Source organism: Solanum stenotomum, chromosome 6 (genome assembly GCF_019186545.1).
Source record: "Solanum stenotomum isolate F172 chromosome 6, ASM1918654v1, whole genome shotgun sequence".
In the NCBI taxonomy this organism is placed as follows: domain Eukaryota; kingdom Viridiplantae; phylum Streptophyta; class Magnoliopsida; order Solanales; family Solanaceae; genus Solanum; species Solanum stenotomum.
Genome location: NC_064287.1, coordinates 53,353,676 through 53,367,703, shown reverse-complemented (window position 1 = coordinate 53,367,703; position 14,028 = coordinate 53,353,676). Strand labels below are relative to the sequence as shown.

General features: G+C 32.4%; 2 protein-coding genes across 2 annotated transcripts; one reads left to right on the top strand and one right to left on the bottom strand.

Moving 5' to 3' along the window:
* Positions 1-293: 293 nt before the first annotated feature.
* Positions 294-1,406, bottom strand: LOC125868904 (putative F-box protein At3g10240). Its single transcript, XM_049549470.1, has one exon. It carries the CDS (start codon positions 1,404-1,406, stop codon positions 294-296), a length of 1,113 nt encoding a protein of 370 aa, XP_049405427.1.
* Positions 1,407-2,970: 1,564 nt separating this feature from the next.
* Positions 2,971-10,476, top strand: LOC125869124 (uncharacterized). Its single transcript, XM_049549682.1, has 8 exons — positions 2,971-3,335; positions 4,974-5,098; positions 7,018-7,055; positions 8,159-8,269; positions 8,388-8,467; positions 9,040-9,076; positions 9,912-9,953; positions 10,041-10,476. Exons 1-8 carry the CDS (start codon positions 3,045-3,047, stop codon positions 10,115-10,117), a joined length of 801 nt encoding a protein of 266 aa, XP_049405639.1. The 5' UTR covers positions 2,971-3,044; the 3' UTR covers positions 10,118-10,476.
* Positions 10,477-14,028: the final 3,552 nt, after the last annotated feature.

The window sequence follows — 14,028 nt, the reverse complement described above, 5'->3', positions numbered from 1 at the left end:
CCTTTTCGAAATATTTGTAATGTTTCACTTTGCGAAAATTAAATTGTATAAATTTTGATTATTATTTTAAGATGTATTTTTTTTTATCGTATTAATATAGAAAGAAATAATAATTTATACTAATATTTTTTTATATAATTTTTGAATATCTAAGTTTATGCAAAACAAATTATATTCGCATAGATAAAATATTTTGACCCATAAAATTTTATTAAATAAGCAACAGAACAAAAATTAAAATTAACAAAAAAAAGTTCACAATAATCAAATATATCCTAATGGTAAGAGGCTTTCTATATAATATAACTACATATACCAAAAATATTTACCTTTTCTTCAAACCCCAAAACTTCAATTTCTCTCCAACTATTCTTCTTAAAATTATAAAAGAATATCCAATTTGGCTTGATCAAGGAGTTCATTAATACGATCTCACCATTAAGAGTATTACTATAAACGTAATTCCTCAAATAATATATTTTCTCTTTTGCTATATCTCGACTTAATAGTTGAGGAAAGACAATAATATGATCCATCCATTCTTCAGTTTCAGAATTTTGTAAAATCCTCAAAATTATCTCTCTCGTTTTTCCTTCTTTAACATCAACCATGGCTAGTTTTCCCTTCACTTCTATTAAGTGAATATAATCAAACATGTCTACGACATAATAGCGTCCATAGTTATTCCACAACGAGATAATTCTGAAATTCTCCGCTCTCAAATTAATCGCTGCCATCTTAAAATATCTTTCTCTATTGTGGTAAACAAAAAAATAAATAACTCCATCGATACAAATTCCTCTCAAGGGTGGTGTCACAAATAAATTGGTTAGTTTTATTTCCCGCCACGATTCACTTGTTCCTAAAGTGAAAATCCAATATCTTGATGATGACATTAAATAGTTATGAGGATATGTCATCAATAGAATTTTATGCATCTTTTTTTCGGGATCATAACCCAATATAATATGATACTCATGGATTTCATCCTCCACAAGATTTTGACTCGGAAGATATGTTACTTTTCTTGTACTGGGATTGAAAATAATAGGAGGCAACGACTGACTTGAATTCCATAAGCAGAACAAACCTTCCATATAGTCAATTTTGTGATAAGGGAAGCTATTTAATTCCTTAATAAGATGAGCGGAGCCTTTTTCATCGATTCTCTCCTCAGGCCTGATTAAATTGGATTCGTTTGAAATCATAGATTTTTGCTTTATGGTGTAAAACTTTTTTTGAGGATATGTCCATGCAAGGACTTTGAATGATACAAGAGAGTTACAAAATTTCGAAACACATTTAAAACGTGTAAAAGACTTATCAGGAAGACGAGAAAATATCTCATACAAAATATCTTGGGATATTGAAGATTTTGCTTGAGCAATTGTTTTCTCCTTCTCCATGAGACAAAAGGGTCGTTAGAGATGTAGNGTTCCTAAAGTGAAAATCCAATATCTTGATGATGACATTAAATAGTTATGAGGATATGTCATCAATAGAACTTTATGCATCTTTTTTTCGGGATCATAACCCAATATAATATGACACTCACGGATTTCATCCTCCGCAAGATTTTGACGCGAAAGATATGTTACTTTTCTTGTATTGGGATTGAAAATAATAGGAGGCAACTGACTTGAATTCCATAAGCAGTTATGAGGTTCCTAAAGTGAAAATCCAATATCTTGATGATGACATTAAATAGTTATGAGGATATGTCATCAATAGAACTTTATGCATCTTTTTTTCGGGATCATAACCCAATATAATATGACACTCACGGATTTCATCCTCCGCAAGATTTTGACGCGAAAGATATGTTACTTTTCTTGTATTGGGATTGAAAATAATAGGAGGCAACTGACTTGAATTCCATAAGCAGAACAAACCTTCAATATAGTCAATTTTGTGATAAGGGAAGCTATTTAATTCCTTAATAAGATGAGTGGAGCCTTTTTCATCGATTCTCTCTTCAGGCCTAATTAAATTGGATTCGTTTGAAATCATAGATTTTTGCTTTATCGTGTAAAACTTTTTTTGAGGATATGTCCATGCAAGGACTTTGAATGATACGAGAGAGTTACAAAATTTTGAAACACATTTAAAACGTGTAAAAGACTTATCAGGAAGACGAAAAAATATCTCATACAAAATATCTTGGGTATTGAAGATTTTGCTTGAGCAATTGTTTTCTCCTTCTCCATGAGACAAAAGGGTCGTTAGAGATGTAGTAATATTACGGCTACACATAATAAATATTTTTATAGGTATGTTTTGGTTCCTATTTATACAAGAACTTGGTTAAATTAAAGCAAATAATTAATACTAAGTTCCATTCCTTTTTCTTTTAGGATTTCTGTTATTTTTTTATTTAATTGAAACATCAATCCGTGCAAAACTTGAAAATATAAGCCTAAACAATAAAAATGACCACTAATTGAAGAATATAGTACATTAGATAGACACGCTCCTAATTAGAGATTTCATATTCGAGTTTAAATCTTTTATAGAAAGTGATATTCCTCAAATGAGCTCTAGCTCATGTGAATTTGAAATAATCAAAGATTTTGAGTTTGAGCTTAAATCTTTGACAAAAAGCACTCAAGCTTAAATCTTTGACAGAAAACATTATTCAAAAGATCACATACCCCTCGAATATGAGGCTCTAGCAGATGTGAATCTTAATTAGTCAAAGATTTTGGATTTGACCTTAAATTAATTAGTCAAAATATTTTGGATTTGAGCTTAAATCTTTGACAAAAAGCGCTATGCAACTATCCTGAGGCTCTATCCACACGAATCAAAATTAGTTGGTTCAAATGAGGTCCTACGTAATACAAATCTAAATTAATCGATTTAAATGAGATCTTATGTAATGCGAATTTAAATTAGTCGGATTCCAAGGTGACCCGCGAAACAAAGGGCCCATTTTTTCTCTTTGCTTTTCCCCAACACTGAAAAAAAGAAAAGAAAACATCAACAAGATCGAAAGAAATCAAACATTTTTTTCCCCAAAATTCAAGAATCTTTGTTTAGCAACAATGATGGCAGCTAAAGCAAACCCAAATTCCCTTTTCCTTTCATCTTCATCATCAACCCATTACTCTTCTCTCCCTTTTCATCAGATTTCTTTAAAAAAGGTTTCTTTTTTGGTTGATTTTCAAGGTAGAAAGCTTGTTTTTGCTTGTTCTAAGAAACCCATTCCGGGTTCTGTGAATTTGGATCCGAGTATCTCGAATTCCGGGTCCGGGTCATCAAAGAATGACAGTGATGGAGCTTCATCTTCTCCTTCCAATGCCATTGATTTCCTCACTTTGTGTCATAGTCTTAAGGTAATGTTTCCATGCATGTGATTTTTCATAAAGGAGAGATTTTTATGTGTTTTCAGTTTTACTTTTTGGGTATTGGAACTTTTGTGTGTTGACTTGGTTTGAGGTTTGAGCATTAAAAAGGTCAGCTTGGTGCACTAAGCTCCGGGAGGGACGGGACACAAGGGTCTATTATATGCAGCTTTAACCTGTATAGATCAAAATATGTTGTAGTCAAAGAAAAACTGTTTTTACTATGATTCTTTGTAGGAAAAACTAATATAAAATGAGGGTATGTGATAAAGTTGTGATCTTTTATATATTTGAAAATGTGAGGACATATTGATAGTTTTGTGTTGAGGTGGGCTCATTGTTGAAATCGTCCACGGACAACTGCCGTAGCAGAGTATGATGTAGTGGATGAGAGTGTGGTATGCGTTAATGGTGATTGACTAAGTTCATGAGTTTATGGAGCACATTGCAGGGAAAAGTAGAGAGTTTTGAGTTTGTAATTGAGGATTGAAGTGGAATTGGGGAATTTGCTATTTCGGCTTGTATATATTTGAAGTTTGTAGTTTGATAGATTAAAGAATGTGCATATGCCTAGTCAAGGCTTTTCCAGATAGAAACTAAAATCAAACAGAGAGTTCCTTCTCCATTTTTTTCTGATAACCAAGAAATCCTTGAGGGCCAGCTGGTGCATGTTTCGAAACTCTTTGGGTAATGGGCCTGCCTCTTTATCCTTCTCCACTTAGTCACCAAACTTTTGTCCATGGCAAAGTTCGAACTCGTCACATGTGCCTAACCCCGACAAAATCACTCTCTTACTGCTTACCAAATCCCTGGGGACAGTAATAGATTGTTCCCTTTTCTAAATGTTGAGTTTAGACTTTGAACTGAAGCTGTCTTAGTTAGATATGTTACAATAAGCTTAAGAAGTAAAGGTCACTTTGCATTGTTTCAAATAATGCAGTTAATATAAGTAATCCGTTAATTAGCTTTCTTGAGCTATAAGGTAGAGTCTATAACTTGTTGCTCATTTTGGCATTCTCGAACCTTCAACTCTTTTGTGCAAGGGCAGTGACCTTTCAAAATCGGAATCCACAAACTTCAGCTTAGCCGAAAGGGCAGTTTGGAAAGACTTAAGCTGTTGATGGAATTATCTTGTTCCATCTAAGAAAATGTTTATTCCCAGCGGTCTTCTCGTCCTAATGCCATCTGATTCTCTAAATTATGTAGACATTGATGTATATATCCAGACCTCAAGCAAAAAGAGAGACTTCCTTGGTGCAATGTTTAACAAACAATGATAATGAGTTAACTTTGATGATTTTGCTCTTTGCAAAGAAAGACTTGTTAAGCAAGTGGAAAATTGTGCCCCGTTACCCTCGAAAATAGGTTTACTTATTGAATCTCTTTCTAGGCAATCTGAGTTCCCCTTCACACTCAAGGTTTTCGTTCTTTTTATAATGTGGTAATAGGAACAAGTAACAGTGCCCTCCATTTCTTATGCTGGCATTTCTTTCTTAATAACCTCTTTACCCTACAGTGCTATCTTGATGAATTATTAATCTTTTATTCCCTTTTTGCATTTGTTTACTCTCTGCGCTCTGTATTTAATTCGGCTAGTTGTATCCCCTCATGCCTCTACTTGTTTTGTAGACCACAAAGCGGAAGGGATGGGTAAATCATGCTATAAAAGGTGCTGAATCTATTGCTGATCATATGTATCGTATGTCCTTGATGGCTCTGATTGTTGGTGACCTTCCTGGCGTTAACAGGGAAAGGTTGGAGTTGATATAGCTGATAATTCTCTTGCTATTTCGTTTCAAGATTTTGATCTAAGTTTGTACACATTCATTGTTTCTTCTCCTATGTTGCTAGTGAAATGGAGGGGAAAAAAGAGGTTTAAAACAGTTGCTTATCATTGCTTCAAACTTCTCCATTCTCAGCCAAGAGCTGATGTGACTATCACTGTTTTCTTGTAATGCAAGGGAAGAGGATCAGTACCCAATTATTGCTTCCACAGGAAAACATCTGCCTTAATTCCTTCCCTAAATGTGGGGCAAAAAATTGTTAGTGAACATGTTAAAAAGATCTAGTGGATGCAATTTTAATGAAGTTTTACTTTAGCTGATAAAAAAATAACATACTAACACTATTCCAAGCATTTACAGGTGATGAGAAATTGCCCTTGTGGATTAATGATATCTCTCATGAATTTATATCTGATTTCTCTTGCAAATCCATTTGTAGAAACAATTTTGTAACATAAATCAGGGAGTGTTCCCATTTTGTTCTTCCATTTGTAGTGCTTGTGAGGTAACCCTGTGCTTTTTTGCCTTTCCTTGGAGTGGCTTCTATTGTTGAATATTGAGGTTACAATCGTCTTGAACTTATGATGGAATATGTTATTTATGTTAATTATCAATTTGTTAATGGTTAGAATGCTGCTTTTGATTAATACAGGAAATAGTCATCTTCAATAGTTTATTAAGCTTCATGTAAAGCACATAAAGGAAATCTTGGCACTTTATTTGATTTGTGATATAAAGCATACATAATATCATTGCCTGGTTTCTGCATAACTAACTGTGAAAAATTATTTAGTTCACAACTAGTTCGTCCTTGCATCCCATAAAATGGATTCAAGTGTCAGTCCTTGAAGATATTGCTATGCTCTTCTTAAAAATTCAGGAGGCAGTAACTTCAATAATGCAGTTTAGGCCTATTTTCCAGGATTATCATACCCCTTAATTAATTTTCTGAGTAATTATTATTTGGTGGTGCACATAGATTGTTCTGCTGTACATAAACCAATTTTAATTACTGAGGAATCATGCTGAAATTGTATGAGATCTGAATGGTGTGATCCAGCGTGTCTACTCAGGGTGGTAGCATCTAAAATGTAGTTCACCTTTTATGATGGGGTTTCTTTAGATTTTTCTTTGAGTTGCTTTCTCATCTAGACAAATTGAATTGAGCTGGTGTTTGATTAATATATGAATGATCAGAGCTGCATACTGAACATATAATTCGCTTGGTTGTAGAACTTGGTGTACTTTTGATGAACATTTCTTGAGTGTGGGTTGTAGTNATCGTCTTGAACTTATGACAGAATATGTTATTTATGTTAATTATCAATTTGTTAATGGTTATAATGCTGCTTTTGATTAATACAGGAAATAGTCATCTTCAGAAGTTTATTAAGTTTCATGTAAAGCATACATAGAGGAAATTTTGGCACTTTATTTGATTTGTGATATAATGCTGAAATTGTATGAGATCTGAATGGTGTGATCCAGCATAGCTACCCAGGGTGGTAGCATCTAAAATGTATTCACCTTTTACGATGGGGTTTCTTTAGATTTTTCTTTGAGTTGCTTTCTCATCTAGACAAATTGAACTGAGCTGGTGTTTGATTAATGTATGAATGATCAGAGCTCTGCATACTGACCATATAATTTGCTTGGTTGTAGCCTGGTGTACATTTGATGAACGTTTCTTGAATGTGGGTTGTAGTTCCTACACAGAAACCTGAAGTTTGTTCATGCAAACATGATCTCGTTGCTCTTTCTGTAGTGTTACTCTCTTGACGCTTATGTTCATCTGTTCACTTCATCCCATAAATAAAAAAATTATGTTTATATTATGTGACTGTTATCAGGTAGAAGGTAATCATAGTGCTTCTCTATTTATGTAACAGGTGTATCAAGATGGCCATTGTTCATGATATTGCAGAAGGTATTGCCTCCAAATTCAAAATCATCTTTCTGATATTTCAGTGTTTTTATTTTCAACTTGAAGGCTAAATTATTTGCTGCGACTACCCTTTTGTATGACTTATTTCAACATAAAATGGTGAAAAAAATTGCTACTGCAGAAGCATCACGAAAAAAGAGGAAGGAATAATGAGCAGACATATAGTGTTTTCAGGGATATGTGGAAAGAGGCAATGACGCACACCAAGCAAACAAAAAAAGAAAAGGAAGAAGAAAGAAAAAATGAAACCATCCAGGGCGTTATGGAGGAAACAACTAGGAGTGTTTAAGGGGGTTTAAAAAGATTTTGTATTCGTGAGGAGTAGCCTCGTGCCTTCGGTTTCTTATTTGGTGATTGCATGAGGTTCTTGTTTGTATATATGATAGGATGACTTTTATGGAGAACCATATTTTGGCTTAGATCTCTCTTCTCTTTGGTATATACTTGCATACGGAAATTGCTTTGTACATCTGAGGAGTAGCTGTGTGTCTGTAGTTTCCTTTTGGTGAATCCATGAGGTGCTTGCTTGTATAGATGATTGGATGACTTTTATAGAGAACCATATTTTGGCGTAGATCTTTCATACCTTCTAGTATACTACTTGTATACGGGGATTTCTCCTACATTAATAATGTATTCATCTTATCAAAAGAAAAAATATGTATGACTGTGAACTAGAAAAATGTACACCCGTTGGCTCATCTTTTCCTTTTTTTCTAAATTTGATTGGCTGTGCACTTGTGGTGTTTACCGTTTGGTTATTAGTTAATCTGTTGTTCTCCTTTTTCCAATGATCTAAGAAGCATCAAGCTCTAAGATTATGAGTTTATCTAAGTAAAGAAAATACTGTTGGTACACCGCAGTTACTAAGCCACTTATGTATATTACCAAACTTCTTATATCCATAGTATTTTCTGCTGTAAAAATTAGGTTTACCGCCTTCATCAGTTTCACTTCGGTGTTTTCTTCTTCTACATGTTCATTCCGTCTTCTTTTTCCTTTGGTTGGACTAGGACTGAGATTTTCACCTCATTTTGTATAAATTTGAGGTTTTTGCATTTGATAGTAATTTTGAACTTTTATAGCAATTGTCGGAGATATAACTCCATCTGATGGTGTACCTAAGGCTGAAAAAAGCAGACTTGAGCAAGCTGCTTTGACTGAAATGTGTGAAGTTCTTGGTGGAGGGATGAGAGGTATTACTTTATTTTTGATTTCATACCTTATTTTTTCTCTCCAAAGCAGTCAAAAACTCTAGTAAAGGAGTTTCTTTTAACATGACAATGTAATATCACGTTTATATAATATTTCCAGCTGAAGAGATTAAAGAACTGTGGCAAGAGTACGAAAACAATGCTTCACTGGAAGCCAATCTTGTAAAAGATTTTGACAAGGTATGAATTACTAACTTCCTTACAATATTTAGTACAATTACGAGAAGCTTCACATCTTGAGTGTACTACTTATTTTCCTGGTCTAATTTTGTCAGTTCGTAGTTCATTTTGGAACTTTGAGTGATTTGTTAATGTATTGCTCCACTAGTTTTTCTCAATTACTGGTTCTTTCATCCCTGTCTTCTTTAAAATTACTGCATATACTCCCATTGGAAACAGCTGGAGACACTGCAACTATGCTCGTAATAATTTTGTCTTGCTTATTGAAATCTGGAAAAAGATGGTATTGTTCCTTTAGACTTTAGTTTTGTAACCTTCTCGTGTCACTATCTCTTGCCTTAAGAGATTGGTGGATGTGCTTATCTTGGTTTCAAATTCCACTATAAATCCCGTACTGCATCTTTACCTGTAGTGATGGTAAATTACATTCACTCACCGCTTCTATGCTGTCACCCCTCCTGTAAGTTTTGAGTCTCTAATTTAATGAGTACCACGTTGGCTCTTATCACTCTACTAGGTCCTTAAATCATATAACATCTGATAGATATTACGTTTTTTCCGATCGTCTCCAGGTTGAAATGATTCTGCAGGCATTGGAATATGAATCAGGTGAATAACTATTCTCCAAAATATTCAAGTTACAGAATCAAAACCTACTACTTTTTCTGAATATATATTTCTAGTTTGTGCCTCTCACTACTTTGAAAGGTGATTTTAGCATCAAAGGTAGAACTAGTGCAGTAAACTAATTTTCTGAAGTTGTTTCTTCAATCTGTTCTACATCTGGTGACTCTGGACTATAGCTAGTCATTGTCTGGTATAAAATGTTCTTGGAGCTCATTAATCAGTCTGAGTGCCACTTTTTTGGCACCTCTTGAGAGTTAGAATACTTACATAGAGTGCAGCTGAAAACACTTAGTTTGTCTGCAGTTTTGTTATGAATTTTTGAGGTATCTGTGTGTCACTACTTGGTGTATGGTGCTAACTTCCTTAGCCAAAGTTCCCTGCCTATGCAGCGTAAATTTTAGTTGTAAGGTTGCTCTTCGTGGACTAAGATCAGGAAGAACTATCTTTTTGAAGTAAATCTGTAGATTAGATCTTAACATTTTGTCAAAACGCGGTGTCTACTGTCTTCAAGCAAAGAGTATCTTATATAATCTTATCTGTTATGCCTCTGTGAATTTGGTCTAGTGATAAGAGTGCAACACGTGTTAAGTGGGTTAGGCACACATCACAAGTTCAAACCTACCACGAACAAAAGCCTGATATTTAAGTGAGAGTAGGAGGGTGAGCCTATTATTCGCTGAGTTCCAAATCTTACCCACTTTGCCTTGTGATTTCTCAGTTACATATATTTGTATCTATCATCCTATGAACTCAAATCTATAAATGGGTTGATACTATGTTCTCTCTATAACTTCCGTTGGTACTGTGTTTTTGACAGAACATGGAAAGGTGCTGGATGAGTTTTTCCTTTCAACTGCAGGTCATTGATCCTTTTAATTTCCATGCTCTTTTTTTGTCTTGCTCATTACGAGTCATATATCGACGATCTGTATATATCTACATGCAGGCAAATTTCAAACCGAAATAGGAAAAAGCTGGGCAGCTGAAATCCATTTGAGGAGAAACTCCAGACTGGGGAACTGACTCAAAACTGATCCCTCATTGATATTTTGCATTTATACCATCTTAGTGCCTCCCGTCTTCAAATAGCATGGAACGAGAGAGAGCATATTGTGTTAACGTAATCAGAGTAACAATGCACTTGCTTTTTGTTCAGCTAAGCTCCGGTTTAGCTGAACTCGAAGTAAAATTTAGGTAGGAGATGTACTCTAGGGAGATATACTTTCCGTGCTACGTGCACTAAGTAAAGTACGAGTAAGTTCTTTGTTGGTAGTCTTGACATGATGACATCTTCACGTTTGTTTTCTAAAAATTCAGCAGCTTTTGACATGATACATTCTACTGTCTTGTGTAGAGTTATATGTACTCATTTGTGACTTCAAGTTGGAGAGAAAAGAAGTTGAAAATGGGAAAATACTTGAAGAATATATGATGATTCTCTTGCTTGAACGGTGTCGTTTGGTTGGTGAACAAGTTATTCCAGAGTTATAATTACAGGGATTGTGAATCTCAATATAACTTGTCACCAACTAAACGACTCTATTTGTTACACCCCCAATCCCCCCATACAGAAAATGTTGATATATGAGCTTGGGACAGAGAAGTTGAGTTTTTGTGCATCCCATGGATCCAATTTTTTTAATTAGCCCAGCCCAAGATAGAATTTGAAAGAAGGAAAAATTATCTGAACTATCGATCTTGACCCACATATTACATATATACGTATCGATATATCTAAAAATAAAAATTTGCTATATTTTGCAAAAATAAACCCTAATAACGCTACTTAATTATTAAATTTTCCTATGGAAGAACATTAGAAAAATGGTCTATAGTAGGCCTTGAAGTATCACATCATTTCAAAATTATCTAACTAGAATGTTGCAAATGTAAGCAAAGATATGGACAACATTAATTTATTTGACTTTGAATTTTTGAACAAATAAAAGGTCAAAGAGGAATAATTAAACTTTGGAAAATCAACTTTAATTCTTAGCGACTCTCAAAGTGGGACCATAAACCAAATTTTCAGATTATTTTATTACCACAACTTAAAAGTTCTAGAATATAGAAAAATCGTCACTTTTTTTTATTTATTTATTATATCCAAATTATGTTCAATCTATTTTATTTCAAGTCTTCAAAAAAAAAAAAAAAATACAAAAGTTGACGTTGNAACAAGTTATTCCAGAGTTATAATTACAGGGATTGTGAATCTCCGTATAACTTGTCACCAACTAAACGACTCTATTTGTTACACCCCCAATCCGCATACAAAAAATGTTGATATATGAGCTTGGGACAGAGAAGTTGAGTTTTTGTGCATCCCATGGATCCATTTTTTTATTATAGCCCAGCCCAAGATAGAATTTGAAAGAAGGAAAAATTATATGAACTAGCAATCTCGACCCACATATTACATATATACGTATCGATATTTCTAAAAATAAAATTTTGCTATATTTTGCAAAAATAAACCCTAGTAACGCTACTTAATTATGAAATTTTCCTATTGGAGAACATTAGAGCAATGGTCTATAGTAGGCCTTGAAGTATCACATCATTTCAAAATTATCTAACTAGAATGTTGCAAATGTAAGCAAAGATATGGACAACATTAATTTATTTGAACTTTGAATTTTTGAACAAATAAAAGGTCAAGAGGAATAATTAAACTTTGGAAAATCAACTTTAATTCTTGGTGACTCTCAAAGTGGGACCATAAACCAAATTTTCAGATTATTTTATTACCATAGCTTAAAAGTTCTAGAATATAGAAAAATCATCACTTCTTTTTATTTATTTATTATATCCAAATTATGTTCAATCTATTTTATTTTATGTCTTCCAAAAAAATAATAATAATACAAAAGTTGACATTGTGTACATGTCATAACATACGTATATATATACATTTGTGTACCAAAATAACTCAATGGTCAATGTCAACGACAAATCCAATCATGAGTTCGATAATTTTATCAAAATTTAATGTAAGATTGAATTATACATATATTTATAAAGTTAAATAAACATTTAGGAATCGATTTTTTTCATTAAAACCTTCAAAAACATTTAAATTCTGAATTCGTCGTTCTGTCGTATGCCCAAAAATATTTTAGGTATGAAAATAAAAGATTTAAAGAGAGTTGAGAAAAAATGTAGTCCTTACAAAGTGCGTAAAAAGAAAGTGGGCAAAACGTACGATTGTCTGCATGTAATTAGACCCATCTTTTGTTCCACCAACCCAACCACGAACAAAAATACATGATCTCCATACCTTTTGAAAATTAGTAGCTAAGTTTCGGAATAACGATATCAGGTGTTAGTAATTTAGTTTTTATATAAATTTAATAATTATTTTAATATTAATATAAAGTTTGAATTGAAATTATTGAGTTCGGTCTGAACCTGAGAAAATGATCAAAATGGTCCAAAATGTAAAAAGGTTGAATTATTTTAGTCCTTCATATATATTACGAAGTGGAAATGATTTTTAATGTATAGAAAAAATGACCATTAATTTTAGTTCTTCATATATACAACATAACTTTCATTTTGTGAGCTGATGGTTTATCGAAAACAACTTCTTTACCCCACAAAGGTAGGATAAGATCTACATACATCCTATTCTTTCCAGACATGTGAGTCGTATTACTCCATTATTGCAGACGCACAATGGCAGTAATTACAAGAAGAAAAGGGTAGTTTTTGCTTGTAAATCGTTGGTTAAACATAATAGATTTTTTGACTTACAACGTTACTTTTAAGGTTTAGTACTAAGCAAAAATGTTTATAAAAGTTTAACATGATGAAAATGACATGTTCAGCTTAATCAAGGTATGATTAAAATACTAATTAGGATGGTACTTTGTGCATATAAAAGTTGGACTTTGACCGTCATGCACGTGCACAACCACATATAGAACAAAAGTGATTTATTTTTTATAAATAAATAAACACAATTTGTAATAAGTTTAACTTTAATTATAAAATAAATTATAAAATTAGTGTCACTGTTACTATGTATTTAATTATTTACTAATTAGATTTTGAGAAATCCCATGAGGATTTGTCATTTAGGAAAATGGAATAAAAAACGCCATAGATGTTAACAAAAACTAAAATTTAAAAGAACGCGTTTATATATATTTTTTATAAAAAAGTTGATTTTTTGATAAATAATAAAGATAAAATCCGGTCAAAGTCAAATTAATTAAATAGAATAATTCAATATCAACCAACTAGAGAATTTATATTTTGCTTTATTTGTATATGGAAGTAAAGTAAAGGCAGCTTTCATGCCTTTCATTTTCAAATTATATTTTTTAAAAAGAAGGTCCACTTATTGGTTCAATTTTATTTTTTCTCATATTTTAGCAACAAAAATAATTAAAAAAAATTAATTGATACTTTGTATTTTTCTATCATTTATAATTATTTTGTTCCAATAGTTTTCTCATATTTTCCTTTTGACTTAATACATTGACTGAAAGAAATTTCTGATTCAAAATTTGGAAAAAATTATTACGCATGATCTAAATATTTATTACATCAATAAGATTTCTGAAAATATATATGAGTGTGTTTTTTTGTGTGTGGGGAAAAGTTATACATTTGGATGCTTGGTCAATATTACTTTATATTTGCAATCTATATATTTATTAACTACATTTTAGTGGACACTATTTAAATTTTTTTTTTTTCTTCTTTTTCAATTACAACTAGCATTTGACTGTCAATTACTAAATTTTACAAAGCAGCCTTAAAAATGTAAGCACATATGATTATCATTAATTAGTAATTATTTTAATTATAACCAAGTAATAGTTTTATCGAATCATCAGTTAATAATTGATGTGGGATCATACTGATTAAAGCAAAAAAAAAAATAGAAGGTTTTGACAAATTAGTGTTTGATTATTAATATTCTT